General features: G+C 35.8%; 1 protein-coding gene and 1 long non-coding RNA gene across 2 annotated transcripts; one reads left to right on the top strand and one right to left on the bottom strand.

Annotated features, from left to right (window-relative positions):
- Positions 1-8,026: 8,026 nt before the first annotated feature.
- On the bottom strand, positions 8,027-19,558 carry Cep164 (centrosomal protein 164). Its single transcript, XM_075300850.1, has 5 exons — positions 19,121-19,558; positions 12,586-12,697; positions 8,636-12,516; positions 8,463-8,558; positions 8,027-8,390 (listed from the first exon to the last, which is right to left on the bottom strand). Exons 1-5 carry the CDS (start codon positions 19,245-19,247, stop codon positions 8,032-8,034), a joined length of 4,575 nt encoding a protein of 1,524 aa, XP_075156965.1. The 5' UTR covers positions 19,248-19,558; the 3' UTR covers positions 8,027-8,031.
- LOC142230655 (uncharacterized) lies at positions 12,893-13,761 on the top strand. The gene is made up of 2 exons (XR_012720763.1): positions 12,893-13,353; positions 13,414-13,761. It is a non-coding gene; the product is annotated as an uncharacterized LOC142230655 (long non-coding RNA).
- Positions 19,559-23,298: the final 3,740 nt, after the last annotated feature.

Here is a 23,298-nt window from a genome sequence, read left to right as displayed (position 1 = left end):
TTTTTATGGAAACTTTTGTCAAAATTTTATTTCCATAGAATATTTTCGCAAAATTTTATTTCTATAGAAAATTTTGTCAAAATTTTATTTCTATAGAATATTTTGTCAAAATTTTATATCTATAGAAAATTTTACCAAATTTTATTTCTATAGGAAATATTGGCAAAATTTTATTTCTATAGGATATATTGGCAAAATTTTATTTCTATAGAAAATTTTGTCAAAATTTTTTTTCTGTAGAAAATTTTTTCAAAAATTTATATCTATAGAAAATTTTGTCAAAATTTTGGTTTTATAGAAAATTTTGCATAATTTTATTTCTATAGAAAATTTTGTCAATATTTTATTTCTATAGAAAATATTGGCAAAATTTTATTTCTATAGAAAATTGTCAGAAAATTTTATTTTAATAGAAAATTTTGTCAACATTTTATTTCTATAGAAAATTTTGTCAAATTTTTATTTTTATGGAAACTTTTATCAAAATTTTATTTCCATAGAAAATTTTCGCAAAATTTTATTTCTATAGAAAATTTTGTCAACATTTTATTTCTATGGAAAATTGCGTCAACATTTTATTTCAATAGAAAATTTTGTCAAAATGTTATTTCTATAGAGAATTTTGTCAAAATTTTATATCTATAGAAAATTTTGACAACATTTTAGTTTTATAGAAAATTTTGCAAAATTTTATTTCTATAGAAAATTTTGTCAACATTTTATTTGTATAGAAAATATTGGCAAAATTTTATTTCTATAGAAAATTGCGTGAAATTTTTATTTCAATAGAAAATTTTGTCAAAATTTTATTTTGATAGAAAATTTTGTCAAATTTTTATTTCTATAGAATATTTTGTCAAAATTTTATATCTATAGAAAATTTTATCAAAATTTTATTTCTATAGGAAATATTGGCAAAATTTTATTTCTATAGGATATATTTGTCAAAATGTTATTTCTATAGAAAATATTTTGTCAATTTTTTTTCTATAGAAAATTTTATCAAAATTTTATTTCTATAGAAATATTTATAAAAAAAAATTTTACTAGAGAAAGATTTATCAAAATTTTATTTCTATAGAAAATTTTGTCAAAATTTTTTTTCTGTAGAAAATTTTATTTTTATAGAAAATTTTATTTTTATAGAAAATTTTGCATAATTTTATTTCTATAGAAAATTTTGTCAATATTTTATTTCTATAGAAAATATTGGCAAAATTTTATTTCTATAGAAAATTGTCAGAAAATTTTATTTCCATAGAAAATTTTCTCGAAATTTTATTTCTATAGAAAATTTTGACAAAACTTTATTTCTATAGAAAATTTTGACAAAACTTTATTCCTATACAAATTTTTGTCAAACTTTTATTTCTATAGAAAATTTGGTCGAAATTTTATTTCTATGGAAAATTGCGTCAAAATTTTATTTCAATAGAAAATTTTGTCAAAATTTTATTTCTATAGAAAATTTTGTCAAAATTTTATTTCTATAGAGAATTTTGTCAAAATTTTATATCTATAGAAAATTTTGACAAAATTTTATTTCATTAGAAAATGTTGTCAAAATTTTGTTTTTATAGAAAATTTCGTCAAAATTTTATTTCTATAGAAAATTTTGTCAAAATTTTATATCTATAGAAAATTTTGACAAAATTTTATATCTATAGAAAAATTTGTCAACATTTTATTTTTATAGAAAATTGCGTCAAAATTTTATTTCAATAGAAAATTTTGCCAAAATTTAATTTTTATAGAAAATTTTGTGAACATTTTATTTTTATCGAAAATTTTGTCAAAATTTTATTTTGATAGAAAATTTTGTTAAAATTTTATTTGTATAGAAAATATTGGCAAAATTTTATTTCTATAGAAAATTGCGTGAAAATTTTATTTCAATAGAAAATTTTGTCAAAATTTTATTTCTATAGAAAATGTTGTCAAAATTTTATTTCTATAGCAAATTTTGACAAAATTTTATTTCATTAGAAAATGTTGTCAAAATTTTGTTTTTATAGAAAATTTCGTCAAAATTTTATTTCTATAGAAAATTTTGTCAACATCTTATTTCTATAGAAAATATTGGCAACATTTTATTTCTATAGAAAATTGCGTCAAAATTTTATTTCAATAGAAAATTTTGTCAAAATTTTATTTTTATAGAAAATTTTGTCAAAATTCTATTTTTATAGAAAATTTTGTCAAAAATTTATTTTTATAGAAAATTTTGTCAAAATTTTATTTTTATAGAAAATTTTGTCAAAATTTTATTTTTATAGAGAAAAATTGGAGAAAATTTACCAACAAATTTTATTTCTATAGACAATTTTGTAAAAATTTTATTTCTATAGAAAATTTTGTAAAAATTTTATTTCTATACAAAATATGTTGTCAAAATTTTATTTCTATAGAAAATTTTGTCAAAATTTTTTTTCTATGGGAAATTTTGTCAAAAATTTATTTCCATCGAAAATGTTGTCAAAATTTTATGTCTATAGAAAATTATGATAAAATTTTATTTCTAAAGAAATAGTTGTCAAAATTTTATTTCATTGAAAATGTTGTCAAAATTTTATTTTTATAGAAATAAATATTTATATCTATAGAAATACAATTTTCTATAAAATGTTAACAGAAGTTTCTGTAAAAATAAAATTTTGACAAAATTTTCTATAGAAATAAAATTTTGACATTTTCTAATGAAATAAAGTTTTTCGAAAATTTTCTACAGAAATAACATTTTGCAAAAATTTTCTATAGAAATAAAATTTTGCGGACATTTTCTATAGAAATAAAATTTTGCGAAGATTTTCTATAGAAATAAAATTTTGACATAAGTTTGAAAAAAATTTCTATAGAAATAAAATTTTGACAACATTTTCTATAGAAATAATATTTTGGCAAAATTTTCTATAGAAATACATTTTTTTACAAAATTTCATATAGAAATAATATTTTCCATAAAAATAATATTTCTATAAAAAAAAAATTGACAAAATTTTCTATAGAAATAAAATTTTGGCAAAATTTCCCATAGAAATAAAATTTTGACAAAATTTTGTATAGAAATAAAATTTTGACAAAATTTAATTAAATTTAAGCTTGTTACATTGTCAATTTAAGGCAACCACATTTTTATTTTATTTATTTTTTTTACATTTCGATATATAGCTCAGCAAATGAATCAGCTGTAATCAGCTGATTTCCATAGACCATCTTTAAAAGTTTCATCATGCGTAGTAGTAATACCAGTAACATTTCAGAGGTTAATATTTTTAAATTCATGGGATAATAGAAACCACATAATTTAAATTATTATGAAAATATACAAATCTATAAAACCTAAGTGAATGTATATTAGTCATAAAAATTTCTCTAGTTTTGCGCAAAAAAAAAAATACAGTTTCCTTTTTGCAACTTATCAAGTTAGTAGTGAAAATATAAATTTTACAATAAAAGGCATATTGATAAGTGAAATTTAAATTGAACACACACACACATATATATAAAATCATAATAATAGAACTGTTTTGTTTGGCCAAATATGGCAACATTTGCATTGAAGGCATTTTGTCTTTAGATTTAGATGATTTGACTTTAAAATTGATATCATTGCAGAAAAGAAAATTTCCTTGAAATGAGAACAAATTGGTTTCATCAAATCTCAAAAATTCTTCAATATTTAAATCTCCATGCAAATCTTATTCATTCTAAGAAAAAAATTGAGATTTCGTTAATTTGTCAATCTAACAGCTGTTTTTTGTTTACAAACAGAAAGAGTAAACATTGAAACACAGCAATAAGATCACACGCAACATCATTGCGTCTTAAATTTATCCTTAGAGTAATTTCTCGCTTCTTTGGTTCGGAATCAATAAAAAATATTAAAAATATCTAAAAATTCAAAAATATATGGAATAGTTTCATTTTTTTTTTATTTTTTCGATTTTCTACTTTTTAAAAATGTTAAAGTCAGCTTTCCACTTTTGAGATTATGGAAAACAACTTTTTGTTCAATTTTTATTATAAAATTAACAACAATCACAATCTTATTTGAACTCAAATTACGGTTACGACTGTTAAATTACTGTTAGTGGTTTTTCGGTAGACGATATGGGGAATAGAATGGAATCAATAAAAGATAGCATAAGACTCTCGATGGACAGTCATTTTTGCCGATGTCAGGGAGAAGACACTGTTACACACAGAAGGCGAGGACAGTCAGGACATTATCAGAACAAATGAAATAGTCAAATTGGCCACAAAATCATCTTAACATTTAAATTTTATTTCTATAGAAAATGTTCTTAAAATTTTAGTAAATTTCGTAAAAATTTTATGTCTTTTGAAAATTTTGTCAACTTTTTATTTTTATAGAAAATATTGTTAAAATTTTATTTCTATAGAAAATTTTGTCAAAATTTTATTTCTATAGAAAATTTTATGTCTATTGAAAAATTTGTCAACTTTTTATTTTTATAGAAAATATTGTTAAAATTTTATTTCTATAGAAAATTTTGTCAACTTTTTATTTTTATAGAAAATATTGTTAAAATTTTATTTCTATAGAAAATTTTGTCAAAATTTTATTTCTATAGAAAATTTTGTCAAAATTTTATTTCTATAGAAAATTTTGTCAAAATTTTATTTCTATAGAAAATTTTGTTAAAATTTTATTTCTATAGAAAATTTTGCCAAAATTTTATTTCTATAGAAAATTTTGTTAAAATTTTATTTCTATAGAAAATTTTTGCAAAATTTTTTTCTACATATTTTTTTTCAAAATTTTAATTCTATAGAAATTTTTGTCAAAATTTTATTTCTATAGAAAATTTTGTCAAAATTCTATTTCTATAGAAAATTTTTACAAAATTTTATTTATATAGAAAATGTTGTCATAATTTTATTTCTAATGAAAATTTTGTCACAATTTCATTTCTAATGAAAATTTTGTCAAAATTTAGTTTGTGAGGAATATTTTGCAAAATCAACAAAAACATCAAGAATTTTGGTAGAGTTCTACCAACTGTGAGAAGCGTGATTTTAACCCGGAGAAGCTATTCACTGGAAAGATTATAAAGTTGCCCAATATTTTAAACCATGTTTATTGGGCAAGACTATACCAGTATCTTATAAAATAAAGTACTTAGGAGTAACTTTAGATAGGAAACTGCATGGGAAAACCACATCAAAGTGACAACTGAGAAAGTCTACAGATGTTGGGCTCTGTGCAGAAGAGCGGTGGCCTCTAAATGGGACCTAAATCCAAAGGTGACGCACAGTATATATGAGAGCATAATGAAGCCAATCCGAACATACGTGTCGATAGTCTAATGGACATCAATGGAGAATAAGTGCCACATAGAAATTTTACAACGAGTCCAACGGACATGTTGTTGTTTCATAACTGGTGCAATGAATACCATGTCAACCGGAACCTTGGAAGCAATACTTGACTTGAGATCTGCAAACATGCGTAGCCGCCATGAGATTGACGATGTTGGGAGAATGATCTGAAACGAAACATGACGAACCATCAAAGGATAGCAGGGGAAATGGTGAGCGAAATTGCGATTGCCGCAACAATCCATGATCGTATACCTGAGGTGGCCATAGCTGACGAGTGTGACATTTTGACGCCAGTAACATGGTCCTGGGTGAATGAGAACCAAGGTTAGGTTAGGTTAGGTGGCAGCCCGATGTATCAGGCTCACTTAGACTATTCAGTCCATTGTGATACCACATTGGTAAACTTCTCTCTTATCACTGAGTGCTGCCCGATTTTATGTTAAGCTCAATGACAAGGGACCTCCTTTTTATAGCCGAGTCCGAACGGCGTTCCACATTGCAGTGAAACCACTTAGAGAAACTTTGAAACCCTCAACATTACTCAGGTGGGATAATCCACCGTTGAAAAACTTTTTTTGGTGTTCGGTCGCAGCAGGAATCGAACCCACGACCTTGTGTATGCAAGGCGGGCATGCTAACCATTGCACCACGGTGGCTCCCGGTGAGAACCAAGAACAGATACCAGAGAATAATAACTGCTAAGCCCATGGACCGAAGATAGGTGAGAGCACTGGGCGTATATATGGAGGACCCAGACATCGATAACCAGATCAGACCACCATCCTGCAGGATGAATGGGCACGGGAGACACATAAAGCGATGTGGACCACTGTAATGGTCGGAAGGACGACGAAAATATTATGGGTTGAGCCAGACAAGAAAACGTCTGTAGAACTACTCGAGGAGAGTAGGACGACATTTTGAAGGTCCTTGGGAATAATGAATAGGGGAATATTGCCGAATAGGGGCAGCAGAGCATGGTGTATGTAGGGCGTGTTTTGTGTAGTTGTATGTAGTAAGTATTTCTCTCTGTCTCTCTCTCTCCTGTCTTTCTTTTCTTACCTGTCTGATGTCCTCCTCTTCCCAATAAATCTAAAATTTCTCGTATCTCCGCATTTAATATCTCCAAATTTTTAATGCACTCGTTCGACTCAAGACTATGGAATTTTCGACGCTTATTTAGATTCTGTGTATCGCCGCTGGCCAAATCGGTACTACTAAAACCGGAGCTAGACACATAAAGCGATGTGGACCACTATAATGATCGGAAGGACGACGAAAATATTATGGGTTGAGCCAGACAAGAAAAAGTCTGTAGAACTACTCAAGGAGAATAGGACGACATTTAGAAGGTCCTTGGGAATAATGAATAGGGGAATATTGCCGAATAGGGGCAGCAGAGCATGGTGCATGTAGGGCGTGTTTTGTGGATGATAAGACCTTGGAACACTACCTTTGTTAGCCAGACAAGAAAAAGTCTGTAGAACTACTCGAGGAGAGTAGGACGACATTTAGAAGGTTCTTGGGAATAATGAATAGGGGAATATTGCCGAATAGGGGCAGCAAGCATGGTGCATGTAGGGCGTGTTTTGTGGATGATAAGATCTTGAAACACTACCTTTGTTAGCCAGACAAGAAAAAGTATGTAGAACTACTCAAGGAGAATAGGACGACATTTAGAAGGTCCTTGGAAATAATGAATAGGGGAATATTGCCGAATAGGGGCAGCAGAGCATGGTGCATGTAGGGCGTGTTTTGTGAATGATAAGACCTTGGAACACTACCTTTGTTACTGCTTTGCTTGTACTAGACAAAGAGTTAACCATAACGTTGAGAAGGTGGTTTGGGACCTGACCCAGCATGGAAGTAGGATTTGAAAATAAATTAGGGAATTCATTAAGGACACAGGATTCCTGGAATAAAAGAACGCAAAACAAGCCAAATACAGGCTTATGTGTATCGCAATCGACATGAGACACGGATCGCATGTAATTCCATCTTTAAAAATTTTTTCTCCATAGACGTGTTTTGTGTTTTATGTTAGTCCCTTCCGCCTTAGCTATTCCATGGAAACAAAAATAGCCTAATGTATTATCTGTTGAGCTACCCAGTTCCATTTACTCAAAGATGTAGCCGATTTGCCCATGACCCAATTTCAATTAAATTTTCTTTGGCTGTGTATGTGTGTGTGTATTCTAGCTTAAAATAAAAGAAAAATCTCATATATCAGTTGAGCTTCCTGCTCTCTATAATTTCTTAGACGATCTAAACGATTTGAATTTAGCTTCCATTAACTATTCTAGATTAATATAATTTTATCTAGTCTACAGTTTTATTAATATGTCAAGGACAAGGAGACAAAAAGCTCCAGCCTTTATCATCTACTAGTATCGGTTTACTCCCTACCTTGAAGATCATATGATTTCGTTTTGACGATTTCTAACTACGAACATGTCGTCCAAGTCAATTTTTCATTTTTACTTAGCTATTGTTGTTGCTCCTAGAAAATATCGTTAGAAAAAAAAAACTATCAATCACTCAAGTAGTTAATACTCAATTCTTTGGCACCAAAAATACGACGACAGTTTCACATTACTTCGAACACAACCTGATCTTGGATCGGTGTCTCCATGAAGGAAACACTAATTGTCAATAGGATATTCATAGAGTCTCGATGACTTTGTTTTAAGAGTTTCCAGGCGATTGTCCAACTGCTCCAACAGGGCTAACACTTCCAGCACCCACACTTCCGCCACCGCCACCACCACCTTCACTTCCTGAAGCATTATTGGGTGTTAGTTGACCACTTGACACTTGTTGTGGACTTGTTAGACCCAAAGCCTTGGGACTGGTTAGCTCATGCTCATTCTTTGCCTGTTTCAGCCAATTGCGAATATCTCTTGTTCTCTCCACCAGACTATTGGTATAATTAATGGCTTTGGGATTTTGGGAGGCTATGGTTTTGGCCGCCATTATAGAATTTTGCATACGATCAATGGTTGAGGTATTGCCAGTACTGAGCTTCCGATAGCTTTCACGACGATCTGCAAGAATGCAAGAAATGAACTCAATGAGAACTTATCCAAAAAAAAGTTATAAATCTCAAAATATCTTACCTGGTGTTGGACTTATTGGTGTTGTTCCAGTTCCTGGTGAGCCCATCATATGGGACCAATTCAATTCCGCTGGCGGTATCATGGGTATATTTAAGCCTGTGTTTGGAGAAAATCATATATGTAGTAAGTATTTCTCTCTGTCTCTCTCTCTCTCTCCTGTCTCTTTTTCTTACCTGTCTGATGTCCTCCTCTTCCCAATAAATCTAGAATTTCTCGTATCTCCGCATTTAATATTTCCAAATTTTTAATGCATTCGTTCGACTCAAGACTATGGAATTCTCGACGCTTATTCAGATTCTGTGTATCGCCGCTGGCCAAATCGGTACTACTAAAACCGGAGCTAGACTGAGACGACAAATCACTCAAAGTAGCATCTTCTTTTGGCTCCACACTTAAGAGATCCAGCGATGCCTTGTTGCCCGCCTTGTCACATATGCGCATAACACTCTGTTCCAAATGACGCAGACGTATGACCTTTTCGCCCAACAAGGCACGCGTTCGATGCAGTGTCACCTCCATTTCGGTAAGATCTTTCTCTTCCTGTATTAGCTGCTCGATACTGTGACGTGTGGCCAGATTATTGTGCCTTTGCTTGATTTCTCGCTGTCTAGCTCTAAAGGTAGTTCTTTGCGAACGCAATGACTCCTTAGCTCGGCGTACCGAATCCCTCTCCAAATGTATGCGATGTTTGAAGAACTCCAATTCCGAGCTGGACCCAGCTGCATAGTCGGCATTCGATATGTCCGAGAAGGGATAACGTAAATGATAAGTTGTCTCCAATGCATTGTCGGGCAATTGATCTTCAAGGTCTTCGAGCTTTTGTAATTGATGGCGTAGATTTTCGACAGGAGTACAGGGACGTTCATTTTTAATATTGTCCGTATTGAGACGTGATGTTGAGGCTGATTTCAGACGTGTGAATTGTTTTTTGCGTTGCTGTGCTTGTGGTCCAGCCCCACTGCCACGACGTGAGTTATTGTTATTTTCCACATTGCTTGCGAATGCCTCAGAATCTGAGTTTCCATTATCGCTGAGGGCCGAACCGGGTGTCAGTAGATATCTACCCTTAGGGTAATTATTGGAAATTGTTGTGTCCGATTGGCTAACAGATGTGGTGTCATCTTGAACTCTTAGATGCCGGGCATATTTTGGTGAGGCACCAGGTCTACGCGATCCGGATGAGGCTATTCTCTCAGAGTTACGTTCCGTTGAGGGCGTTGTCTCCTTGCTGGTATTTACCAGATGTGTTTTATTGGGTACAGGAGGCTTTGAGCTTTGTCCACTGCCTTGATTTGTGGTCGTCGAACGATGTTCACTACTCACCACGGTTGGCGATGGTCTATGTGAAGTCGAACGTTCTGTCTCGGAGCCCGTTGTCGTTGTATGAAGATTCTTTTGCTGCAAAGCCTGAGCTTCTCTGCGACGATTTCTCCGTTCCACCGAAAGTTTTACCTCTGTCTTTAGACGACCGTATTTCTCCTTGAGGCAACGGTACTTATCTTCCAGCAAACGTTTCTCACAACGCACCTTCTCATAGAGTCTCTCCTCCCCAGATTCCTTCATCCGTTGACGCTCCGCTTCCATTTCATCATTGAGTTTATCTTTCATTTGCTGCAATTTTGTAACATGCTCTTTCTTTATCATTTCCTCTTCGCTTTTCAGATCTCGTTCCAGCTCTTCTAGGATTTCGGCATGGTTCTTTTGTACTGTGGCCATTTGGGATTTGTGTTCGTCCACAATTGCCTTTCGTTTTCCATCGTATTCTTCCTCCAATTGAGTACGATATTCGGCCAACTGTAACTCGAACGCCTCCTCTGTTTGATGCCGGTATGAAGTCAGTCTAAGGTCATACTCATGGCGAATACTGCGTAATTTTTGTTCATGGTCCTTTTTAATCTGGCTGATCTCTTGCTGAAGCAGTTCTTCAAGTTTTTCCCGCTCTTCATTGAGCCATGTTTGCTTTTGTTTCTCTAAAGATTCTCTGAGTTCTGCTTTTTCTTGGGCATCTATGGCTTGTCTGTTATCAGTAGCACAGACCTTTTCGCTGTCTTTCTTTAGGAGATTAACCAATTTGGAAGCTACCCTAAAGGAACGTGTAGTGGTTCTCTCGTTTTTAGACATACGCAGTTTCTTCTCGAGTAATTCCACGTCCCGACTATGGCGTCGACCCAGCTCATCCAAGTCAAAGGGATTGTTACCAGGACATTCGGATTCATAACCATCCTCGCTTATCCACACAGCCCGATCTTTGTCCAAGTCGAAAGAATTATCATCGGAGTCTCTGTCTTTCGGTTGTTCACATTTTTCGGGATCTTTTCTGAGGAAGCCCACCAATTTGGAGGCAACTTTAAATGATCTTACGGAAGGTTTTTCACTGGCCTGTACCACCACTTGTGCAGGCTTTTGCTCAATTTCAGTCTGATTGTCGTCCATTTGAAAGGGATTATTTGAAGGACTATGAGCCATAGATGAAGGTTCTTGTTTGTTGACCACAATGCTGTGCACCGAACTTCCTTTAGAGTCTGAGTCGGTGTCTTCATATGAAGGTTTCACACCAGCACTTTCTTTAAACTTTTCGAGGTATTGGACAGCTATGGGATTTTCGTTATCCTTAGTGGTCTCATTGGAATCGCCCTCAACATCCTTCGCTTTCATGTGTATGGAAAAACTTTGGGCTTTAAGCATTTGAATGGTCTGACTCTTACTAACGGGTGTTACTTTGATCTCCTTCAGGTGTCTCTCATCATTCATTAGGAATGGATTGAGACTACGTTGATAGCCAACACCTTCTATGGGCAGAGTACCTATGCCAACGCAGTCATTCACTTCTTCGACATCATCATCGTGTTCCAAATCTTCAAATTCATCCAATTCCTCATCACCCCAAGGATCATCCACATCGTTGACATCTTCCGACTCCGAAGACATTTCCGCATTCAGTTCCTCCTCACTGGAACTGGGAATTCTACCTTCGTCTAGATTAAAACGCACATTTTTCCTATCATCGATATCGGTATCAGATATAGCTCTTTGATCACTTTTGGCAAACTCTCGCTGCCAGCGTCTCTTCACTTCTTCCAAACCAGTCTCACGTAGAATACTTTTATAACCAGGTGGAGTGCCGACTTCCCCCTCCACCACAACTTTGTAATTAACCGGGGGCTCCGAAGAGGTTATACCAAAATGACGCCGCGATTTAAGAAACATAGCTCCTGTACCGGAAAGGGTGAAACCTTTCCTATCACCTGTCCCTTCATCATTGAGACCCTCCTCCAGTTCCTTATCTCCTTGATGTGGAAAAGGATACTTTTCATTGCCTGCCTTAATGTTGAAGCCTTTTTGAATTTTTCCCACGCCTTGGGCTTTGAAAGTTTTGGGGAAATTTTTCGATCTGGTTTCAAGGAAACGATTTACGTTCCCACTAAATCCACTAGGTGTGCTGGACAATGGTGTTGAATTTCCATAAAGTTTGGGTATAGCTCCAGTTGTATTTGCTTGAACAGACTGACCGGAAGAGGAGGACGAAGTTTCCGAGGCATTTTTATTTTTGCCATTTTTCCCAATAGATGGAGGACTTTGGACATCGGAATCTTTTTCACCTGTCTCCTCTTCTTTCGAATCATTGACATCTTTTCGTGTCTTCACTGGCGGTGACATAGTTTCCAAGGCTTCTACAGCTTCTTCAGCAGTTGTTGTTGTTGTTGTCACACTTAACCTCCTCGCTGGCTCATGTTTTGGTTTCTCCTGTTGTATAACCTTATTGTAGACCTCATCGAAAGCTTGGTCCCACAGCGAAGCTTTGGCCTTTACACTATTGCGTGCGTGGACATTTCGTCCAAAAATATCACCTTTAACTGCAGTTGGTGGCGTAGAGGCCAAATGTGGCCTATCTTCCATTTTGTTAGTGCTCATGCCAACCTTTAGAGGAAAATCATTGTGTCTTTGTCTCTCCTGTCGTACCAATTGACGATAGTATTCATTCAAAGGATGTTCACGTTGCGTGCTGTTCGTTTTAATATTGTAATAATAAGGATCGCCTATTTCATCAGCCGCACTGTAATCATAAAAAACGACTTTAGAAAATATAAATGGATGATTAAGACCCTGGTAATTTTATACCTACCATAATTGCCAGTTAGCAGGCAATGGTCGCATTAAACCCTCCTTGGCCAAATGTAGTAGATGAGCTTCCTTGGCTGGATCAATGCCAATAGTTTTGGCATATTCATGGATTTCTGACGAGAAGAAAAAGTTAAATGATGGCAAGTGTTAATAAAAAATCATGGTATGTAAATCAACGTAAAGTGCTAATAGGTGAAAATTTTCAAATAATTAGTTTGGAATTGGTCGAAATAAAGAATATACTTCTTAAGCCAAAGAATCTTTATACTTAATCCTTATCTACACCCAGAGAAATGGTTGGTTGCAATTCGATCATTACAATGGGGAAATGATGTCAGTAACTTATTTTTTGTTACAAGAACAATGTTTTGATTATTTTCCCCATTATACATCCAACACGACCATAAAAAAGTTCACAGGGTCAAAACGAAATTCCCATAACCATTCAATTAGTTACAATAACCAATGCCGATAAATTTGGTTGTATGCTGCATAAAATTGTTGAGCTAACCACCAGCATAGAGAGACCTACATCATGGGAATCAACAAATGGTTGTTACAACCAAAAGTTTAGTATACTAATAGAATCTTAGTTCAATTATTGGACGGGCGTAAGGTAGTTGTTGCAACAAATAAATATTTATACCAACATCGACATGGTAAATGGTATGACGCTACAAAATTTGCAAAACGGGGAACAGCATTTACTTGATAATAGTCCGCAATACATTGAATAAAGTTTATCCCATAGAAAAGAAGTTGCCTTCATGTAAATATCGCACCGATTTATAAAAAAGGAATATTACAAAAGTTTCCATAAAAATTGCAGGCTTCATACATCAACAAACACAAATACTTTTTACGGCAAGCGAGCTTTTTTTTATTGTATTGAGCATACATGACGAGTCTAAGTCGATCTGTATTTATATCTAGAGGATTAAGGAAGAAATTTCTGGCAAGTATATATTGAATTAGGTTCTGTAGTTTGACCACATAATTGCAACCTAATAACCATCTGTCATTGGTAAACAAACATTACCTACAAAATATTGTAAATTGTAATGTAAATTGATCTCACGTATATGTAGATCAAAAGCATTTGTTGTTAGCACCTTTTGTATTTATTTTCGTAGTTTATTATGATTGTAAATATTTTAATAAATTAATAAAATCACAATATTGTCTGCCCTTTTATTTAATATTGGAATTTGGTTAGGATAATAATAAAGAAAATCGAGGGCGGTTGCACCAACAAACAAAACAATTAATATGATATAGCGACAACCAATGCAAAGTTGATCCAACATACTACCATGCAGTTACAACTGCCAAATGTTGGTTGTGCTGACAGATATCATTGATAGTTGATGGAACCACCTGCTTTCGGTTGGCAAATAATTCGGTTGAGGCAACGAATTTGTTTTCTGGGTGTAGCTATTATCTTGTCTACTACTCGACGATTATTTCATTGTCTGTGTTGGCCTTCACGTGCAGCAAATCTATAACCACATAGTCCCGAAAATGTATTCGAGAATTTATGAGCTTACAGATAGCCAGAGGCATAACAACATATTCTAGTTCCCTTGGAATATGTAAGGTAATTCCTGGCATTGCTAAATCCACCGCTTTGCATTTTCCTGCTATATGGCCAAGCACCCATATTAGGTGAATATTGTACTCCTCAGCCATCTCGTTGAGAGATTTGCGTCTGTCTGTGGCCCTTTTCGAGTTAAGGAACACAGAGTCCAAGGATTTTATTGCACGATGACTGTCTAAGTATATATTTATACCCAACTTCATTTGGGACATTACGCCTCAGTGAATTTTCCACCCTGTTATTGCTAATATTTCAGCCTGTAAAAAAGCCACAGTGATTATTGGCGATTTTAATTTCCAGCTCTTTTGAGTAAACCCTGAAACCCATTTTTCAATCCAATTTGGAGCCTTCAGTGTAGGTTAGGTTAGGTGGCAGCCCGATGTATCAGGCTCACTTAGACTATTCAGTCCATTGTGATACCACATTGGTGAACTTCTCTCTTATCACTGAGTGCTGCCCGATTCCATGTTAAGCTCAATGACAAGGGACCTCCTTTTTATAGCCGAGTCCGAACGGCGTTCCACATTGTAGTGAAACCACTTAGAGAAGCTTTGAAACCCTCAGATAATTCAGGGATAATCCACCGCTGAAAAACTTTTTTGGTGTTCGATCGAAGCAGGAATCGAACCCACGACCTTGTGTATGCAAGGCGGGCATGCTAACCATTGCACCACGGTGGCTCCCTTCAGTGTAGAAGTCTATATAACGTTTACTTCTCGTGGTCTGTGGGCACCGCACCTCAATGTTGGGAATTAGAGTTTCAAACTTTTCTCTTTTGCCCCTTTCTCAGTCATCTGGAGAGCTCTCTGTATAATAAAACTAATTGTGGATGGGAATTTTCCCCTAACTGATCACACATCGTATGCCACCACTTTTATCCTTTCTTATTCTAGTAAAACCGGGAGCCACCGTGGTGCATTCGTTAGCATGCCCGCCTTGCATACACAAGGTCGTGGGTTCGATTCCTGCTTCGACCGAACACCAAAAAATTTGTTCAGCAGTGGATTATCCCACCTCAGTAATGCTGGTGACATTTCTGAGTGTTTCAAACCTTCTCTAAGTGGTTTCACTGCAATGTGGAAAGCCGTTCTGACTCGGCTATAAAAAGGAGGTCCCTGGTCATTAAGCTTAGCATGGAATCGGGCAGCACTTAGTGATAAGAGAGAAGTTCACCACTGTGGTATCACAATGGACTGAATAGTCTAAGTGAGCCTGATTAACATCGGGCTGCCACCTAACCTAACTTTCGAGGGAAACCAGAAGGTTGTTTATAGCAATATTCCAAAGAAGAGGTGATAGAACTCCTCCTTGGGGAGAGCCTCTGTCCACATTGGTTTGAATGTATTCTTGCCCTAGAGTGGCCAAACTTCCTTCTTAGAAGTTCTTCTAACAGCCTAAGTATTCCTTGATCAACATTCAGAGCTGTCAATCGATTTAATGTCAAACTCGGAAGGACGTTATTGAATGCCCCTTCGATGTCCAGAAACGCCACGATTGTGTATTCATTGACAGATGGTGAGCTTTCAATAAAGCTGACTAGTTCATGCAATGCGGTCTCAGTAGATCTCTTCTTCTTGAAACGATGCTAGTTCTAAGATAAATATCTATCAGCCCCTCCAGAGACTTCAGAAGGAATGAGGATAAACTGATTGGTCCGAAATCCTTCGCACTTGAATGAAAGGCTTTTCCCCCTTTTGTCTCCCTCCACTTTCCTGGAATATATGCTAAGTTGATATAACCATTATATATCGCCGACATTCACGAGATAATTCTGTCAGTCTATCTGATACAATTTTCTCGATAGGAAATGACCGTCGAGCTTCTATGATACTGCCAGAAGATGGTTCAGCCGTCTGATTACCAGGAAAATGTATGTCAAACAGCTGCAACAACGGCTGTGCGGTTGCGCGAGCTATCGCTGTGGTCGAAAAAAAGTTACGATCACAGTTCGGTCCTCAAAATAATGCCAGATGTGACACTTTGGCGAGTCCACTTTTCGACAAAAAGTTTGAGACTCTAATCCCCAACAGTGAGGCGTGGTGCTCACAGACACCGGGGAATAAAGAATATATAGATTTCTACACTGATGGCTCCAAATTGGATGGACAATTGGGTTTCGGAGTATATTCTAATGATCTGGAACTTCGAATGGCGAAAAGATTACCTAATCACTGTAGTGTTTTTCAGGCTGAAATATTAGCAATAAGAGAGGTGGCGAATTGGCTGAGAAGTAATGTTCCAAAAAATGTGGACATTAATATATACTGAGACAGTCAACCTGCAATAAAATCCTTGGACTCTGTGTTCCTCAACTCGAAAACGGCCATCGACTGCCGCAAATCTCTCAATGAGATGGCTGAGTAGTACAATATTCACCTAATATGGGTGCCTGGCCATAGGAACATACCGGGGAACTGCGAAGTGGATGAGTTGGCAAGGCTAGGGACTACCTTACATATTCCAGGGGAACTACAATCTTTTGGTATGCCTCTGGCTACCTGCAAGCTCATGCTGCGTGAGAAGGTTGTTATGATGGCAAATGTTCGATGGGAGAATTGCAAGAGCTGTAAGACACCAAACAAATATGGCCCCATTTAAACTTAAACCGCACACTAGATATGCTAGTGTTCTCGAGACGTCAGATATCACTCCTGATATCTGCTATAATGGGTCGCTGCCTGATAGGCGAATTTGCAAAAACTATAGGTGCGAAGTATAATGACTATTGTATGAGCTGTCATGATGCGGAGGAAAAGGAATCAATTAAACACCTCTTGTGTGAGTGTCCTGCATTTTGTGTAAAGCGCAAGCAACTTTTAGGAGCATATAGCTTCAGATTACTGGCGGATGTGGAAAACGTTAACTTAAGCAGTCTGCTAATGTTGGTTCAACAAAGAAAAATAATCAAAAAGGTTCAGCTGTTAAAACTAGAAGTGCCCATATGTAATAGGTACTTTTAGTTAATGTGGTATCACAATGGACTGAATAGTCTAAGTGAGCCTGAATCTTAATCGGGCTGCCACTTTAACCTAACCTAACCTGTGTCAAACAGTCCAATGCCGCTCCAATGTTGTCTGGAAACCTTATTTTCATTGCTGATACAGTCATTAGCGTTTCTAGAAATTTTAGCTAGAGGGAGGCTTTGATACAGTAATGTATTACATTGGAAAATCGTAAACATTTTCTGGAGGGGGTAATCCCTCTCCTCAGAGGACTTTCTACGCTTATGGATACAGTAATCATTCCAAAAGTTATGCTGAACCCTTCTCAGTTCTCACTTGTATCCTCTCAGATTCTTCTTTTAAGTGCCCCAATAATTTAGACTAGCCAAACTTTCGGCCATATATATATGGTATGTGCTTTCCCTGGTTTTCTTTTGCTGACATTTTTCAATAATTTTTCTTAATAGGTAGGCTGATAAGTCCCCGGTCTGACACATAGATGGCGTCGCTAGTATTAAATGCATATTATTTTTATATAGTACCAACCTTCAAATGATTTGTGTCAAAATTTGACGTCTGTAAGTCAATTAGTTTGTGAGATTGAGCGTCTTTTGTGAAGCAACTTTTGTTATTGTGAAAAAAAATGGAAAAAATGAATTTCGTGTTTTGATAAAATACTGTTTTCTGAAGGGAAAAAATATGGTGGAAGCAAAAACTGGACTCTGCCCCCAGGAAATCAACAATAATTGATTGGTATGCAAAATTCAAGCGTGGTGAAATGAGCACGGATGACGGTGAACGCAGTGGACGCCCGAAAGAGGTGGTTATCGACGAAAACATCAAAAAAATCCACAAAATGATTTTGAATGACCGTAAAATGAAGTTGAGCGAGTAGCAGAGGCCTTAAAGATATCAAAGGAACGTGTTGGTCATATCATTCATCAATATTTGGATATGCGGAAGCTCTGTGCAAAATGGGTGCCGCGCGAGCTCACATTTGACCAAAAACAACAACGTGTTGATGATTCTGAGCGGTGTTTGAAGCTGTTAACTCGTAATACACCCGAGTTTTTCCGTCGATATGTGACAATGGATGAAATATGGCTCCATCACTACACTCCTGAGTCCAATCGACAGTCGGCTGGTGAACCGTCTCCGAAGCGTGGAAAGTCTCAAAAGTCCGCTGGTAAAGTAATGGCCTCTGTTTTTTGGGATGCGCATGGAATAATTTTTATCGATTATCTTGAGAAGGGGAAAACCATCAACAGTGACTATTATATGGCGTTATTGGAGCGTTTGAAGTTCGAAATCGCGGCAAAACAGCCTCATATGAAGAAGAAAAAAGTGTTGTTCCACCAAGACAGCGCACCGTGCCACAAGTCATTGAGAACGATGGCAAAAATTCATGAATTGGGCTTCGAATTGCTTCCCCACCCACCGTATTCTCCTGATCTGGCCCCCAGCGACTTTTTCTTGTTATCAGACCTCAAAAGGATGCTCGCAGGGAAAAAATTTGGTTGCAATGAAGAGGTGATCGCCGAAACTGAGGCCTATTTTGAGGCAAAACCGAAGGAGTACTACCAAACTGGTATCAAAAAATTGGAAGGTCGTTATAATCGTTGTATCGCTCTTGAAGGGAACTATATTGAATAATAAAAACTAATTTTGACAAAAAAATGTGTTTTTCTTTGTTAGACCGGTGACTTATCAGCCAACCTTTTATTAGCAAAGCGAACAGAGCCAATCTTTGTGGAGTTTCTTCTTTAGTGACATACAACTCATCATGTTGCCCTTTTCCTTTTCAGTTCATATTTGGTGTAAAACCACAAGATAAATTGCTTACTTTCTCACCTACCAGAGATAAGATTAAGGACTTTACTCAGGCATGCCCAAACTCTGTATGCAATGGAATGACATCCAAAAGCTTAGTCATTTGGAATCACGCCCTAATGTTTTGACTTTTGTTATCTTAATGAATTTCAAAAACGAACACTCACCTTCTTCCGTTGGCTGCATTGAAGAATCACTATAGAATCCCTGACACACAATCGACTCGGAATGTGAGGTAGCAGCGTCATCCATACGATACGAAGACGATGTTGTGGACGATATTGACTCAGCCATTGTTCACACAGAGTCAAAAAAAAAGCAAAATGTTAAGCAAACTCAAAAGCACAAAGAGCAATTTTTACGCTCAAATCATTCTAATCCGTGTAGAGTGTTCAAAGAAAATTAAATCAATTTTCCTTCGATTGTTTTCTTAAGAAAATGCACGCACCAGACTTTTCATAATTCTCATATGCCGAGCTTGTAGTCGTTAGCTTTAATGATAATGATTTTCTTCTCATTTCTTGGTAATTTTCTTCAAAGCAATTCCATTCATCATCTTCATATTTTTTTTCCCCCGCTTTTGTTGATTTTCTATGACCCGTGGTGCAATTGTGACCTAAAAAATTCACAAAGACGAAGAAAATATGAAATAAGAGCAACAAGAGGAAAATAATGATAATAATAGAGAAATATTTATATTGTTTCATTAATTTCAAAATATGCTAACTCGACTTGTTTGGGTTAGGCTATATTGGCTGTCTTATACTTAAGTTTCACTTTGAAAATCTGTCCATGTGACAACACTTTTTTTTATAAATTGACCCACACGCAGAGAAGGAATATGATCACCTCAAACATGTTTCAAGAGCAAAATGTTATTTTTGTATGGTGACCATGTAACATGTTTGTCACTAAAATGTTATTTTCTCGTCAAATATAACCTGCTTGCCGAAATCAGATACATGATTTCCGAGAAAATAACATGGTTGCGAAAACCATGTTACATGGTCACCACCCAAAAATAACATTTTGCTCTTAAAACATGTTTGAGGTGATCATATTCCTTCTCTGGGTGCAGAAAGCTTTATTCGCTATAAAAAGCCGATACTATGTTCGGTTTTCACGGTTACTTTCTTCAAATATTTCGATTCAAAATAAATAATCGAACTCAATCTATTCACACTTTCTTTTTCATTTAGATTTCGTCAAGATTTAACAGTAATATGTTGATTTTAATTTATAATTATTTTTGAAAAAGGGGTCGCGAAAATAATGTGATTTTGAACTCGAAAACCAAACATGGCACCGGCCTAAAGGTTTAACACAGGTTGGTCCCCGGTCTAACAAAGAAAAACACATTTTTTTGTCAAAATTCGTTTTTATTATTCAACATAGTTCACTTCAAGAGCGATACAACGATTATAACGACCTTCCAATTTTTTGATACCATTTTGGTAGTACTCCTTCGGTTTTGCCTCAAAATAGGCCTCAGTTTCGGCGATCACCTCTTCATTGCAGCCAAAATTTTCCCCTGCGAGCATCCTTTTGAGGTCTGAAAACAAGAAAAAGTCGCTGGGGGTCAGATCTGGAGAATACGGTGGGTGAGGAAGCAATTCGAAGCCCAATTCATGAATTTTTGCCATCGTTCTCAATGATTTGTGGCACGGTGCGTTGTCTTGGTGGAATAACACTTCTTCGCGGCCGTTTTGCCGCGATTTCGACCTTCATACGCTCCAATAACGCCATATAATAGTCACTGTTGATGGTTTTTCCCTTCTCAAGATAATCGATAAAAATTATTCCATGCGCATCCCAAAAAACAGAGGCCATTACTTTGCCAGCGGACTTTTGAGTCTTTCCACGCTTCGGAGACGGTTCACCGGTCGCTGTCCACTCAGCCGACTGTCGATTGGACTCAGGAGTGTAGTGATGGAGCCATGTTTCATCCATTGTCACATATCGACGGAAAAACTCGGGTGTATTACGAGTTTACAGCTGCAAACACCGCTCAGAATCATCAACACGTTGATGTTTTTGGTCAAATGTGAGCTCGCGCGGCACCCATTTTGCACAGAGCTTCCGCATATCCAAATATTGATGAATGGTATGACCATGATACAATGATTGTAAGGTAGCCTCTGTAGAACAAAAATAACAACAAAAACATAAAAGCAGCTCATCATAACATCAAACTAAATGTCGGTAAAAAGTAAATAAACAAATACAAAAATGTTTGTTTTGATTTTGTGTTGCTCATGAGAAATGTTTTTTTTTTTTGGAATAGAAAAAAATTGACCATTTTCACCATTTACCCGCTTGTTAAGGTTGAGTTACATACCATGCGTTAATGCGTCCGTTGATTGAAGAGTTGAAATTTCTCTTTGAAAGCAACAGATTTGTTAGAGTGCTTCAAACTGAAAAATATCAACCCTTCCATCAACGCACGGATTAACGCATGATATGTAACTCAACCTTTACACAGACAACACTTTCGCATTTTCCGTTTCATTTCCGAATTTCAAATACAATTTAAATTTAAGACGTTAATTCCAACAACATAATTTAAAAATGTCAACAATATTTTTGACATTATGATGAGCCGTTCAAAGTCACCTGACGGAATAAGGCTACCTTATAATCATTGTATCATGGGTATGACCAACACGTTCCTTTGATATCTGTAAGGCCTCTGCTATCTCGATCAACTTCATTTTACGGTCATTCAAAATCATTTTGTGGATTTTTTTGATGTTTTCGTCGGTAACTACCTATTTCGGGCGTCCTCCGTGCTCATTTCACCACGCTTGAATTGCATACCAATCAATTATTGGGGCAGAGTCCGGAAACTCATTATCAAGCCAAGTTTTTGCTTCCACCGTATTTTTCCCCTTCAGAAAACAATATTTTATCAAAACACGAAATTCCTTTTTTTCCCATTTTTTTCACAATAACAAAAGTTGCTTCACAAAAGACGCTCTATCTCACAAACTAATTGACTTACAGACGTTAAATTTTGATACAAATCATTTGAAGGTTGGTACTATATAAAAATAATATGCATTTAATACTAGCGACGCCATCTATGTGTCAGACCGGGGACTTATCAACCTGTTATGTTATGATTCCAGAGATTGATATCTATCTTAGAACTAGCTTCGATTCAAGATTGCTCTCGAAACGACGGCATGCTTACTCGAAGGGCATGTCTACTGAGACTACATTGCATGAACTAGTCAGCTTTATTGTAAGCTTACTATCTGTCAATGAATACACAATGGTTTTTTAGATATCGAAGAGGCATTCAATAATGTCCATCCGACTTCGGTATTAAACGGATATACAATTCAGAACGTTGATCAAATAATGTTGATCTACTAAGACCGCATTGCAGGAACTAGTCAGCTCACTATCTGTCAATGTATACACAATTACGACCTTTCTGAACATCAAAGGGACATTCAATAACGTCCAGCCGACTTCGACTGGATTGACAACTCTGAAAAAGGATACATAGGCTGTTAGACGAACTTCTAACGAAGAGACGTATTTCAGCCACTCTAGGGCAAGCAAAACTTCAAAGGTATGTGAACGAAAAAGAGGCACTCCCCAAGAAGAGTTCTATCATCTCTTCTTTGGAATGTTGCTATAAACAACCTTCAGGTTTCCCTAAAAAAGAAAGGATAAAATTGGTGTCATACACCGATGATGTTGATGAATTCCCATCCACAATTATAGATATTATACAGAGAGCCGTCCGGTTAGCTGAAAAAATGGGCCAAGTAGAATGGTCTAGGTGTAAATCCTGCCAAGACAGAACTAGGCGTATTATGCAAAAACCCCAAAATTCCCACCATCTCTTTAAGTGTTATTAAAATTCCCTTTGGTGAGTTTTTTCACACTCACCAAAGGGAATTTCAATAGGGTTATATTGGACAGTAGGCTGAACTTGTAGCTTAAAGGGCGAGAAAAGCCAAGCTGGCAATTGGGAAAAAGTGGGGACTAAAACTGAAAATTGTACATTGGCTATACACGGCAGTGGTTAGACCGAACACGCTATATGGTGTTGTGGTCTGGTGGTCGGCCCTTTAGCGTTCTGTATCTCAGTCGCATTCAGTAAGACAGGAACAGATTCCCTTAATGCCATCGGAAAAAACAAATATATACCGCCGTAAGTTCGGCCAGGCCAAATCTTATGTACCCTCCACCATGGATTGCGTAGAAACTTCTACGAAAGACTGTCATCGACAATCGAATTACTTGAGTTGTGGTATCTTAAAACTTCTTAACACCGTTTTCTAAATTGTGAGTTAGTCCATACGTGGTATATATTAGACAAAAAAGGTAT

Source organism: Haematobia irritans, chromosome 3 (genome assembly GCF_050003625.1).
Source record: "Haematobia irritans isolate KBUSLIRL chromosome 3, ASM5000362v1, whole genome shotgun sequence".
Lineage (NCBI taxonomy): Eukaryota > Metazoa > Arthropoda > Insecta > Diptera > Muscidae > Haematobia > Haematobia irritans.
Note: the sequence above shows the minus strand (reverse complement) of the source record. Positions and strands in the feature narration are given on the sequence as shown.

Excerpts from the sequence above, each read along its gene's own strand:
- Cep164 (XM_075300850.1), bottom strand. The coding sequence starts at position 19,247 with ATGGCTGAGTCAATATCGTCCACAACATCGTCTTCGTATCGTATGGAT. Across the intron at positions 8,559-8,635 it reads AAGAGGAGGACATCAGACAG|GCTTAAATATACCCATGATA; the intron begins GTAAGAAAAAGA and ends CTCCAAACACAG. Across the intron at positions 8,391-8,462 it reads ACCAATAAGTCCAACACCAG|ATCGTCGTGAAAGCTATCGG; the intron begins GTAAGATATTTT and ends GCATTCTTGCAG.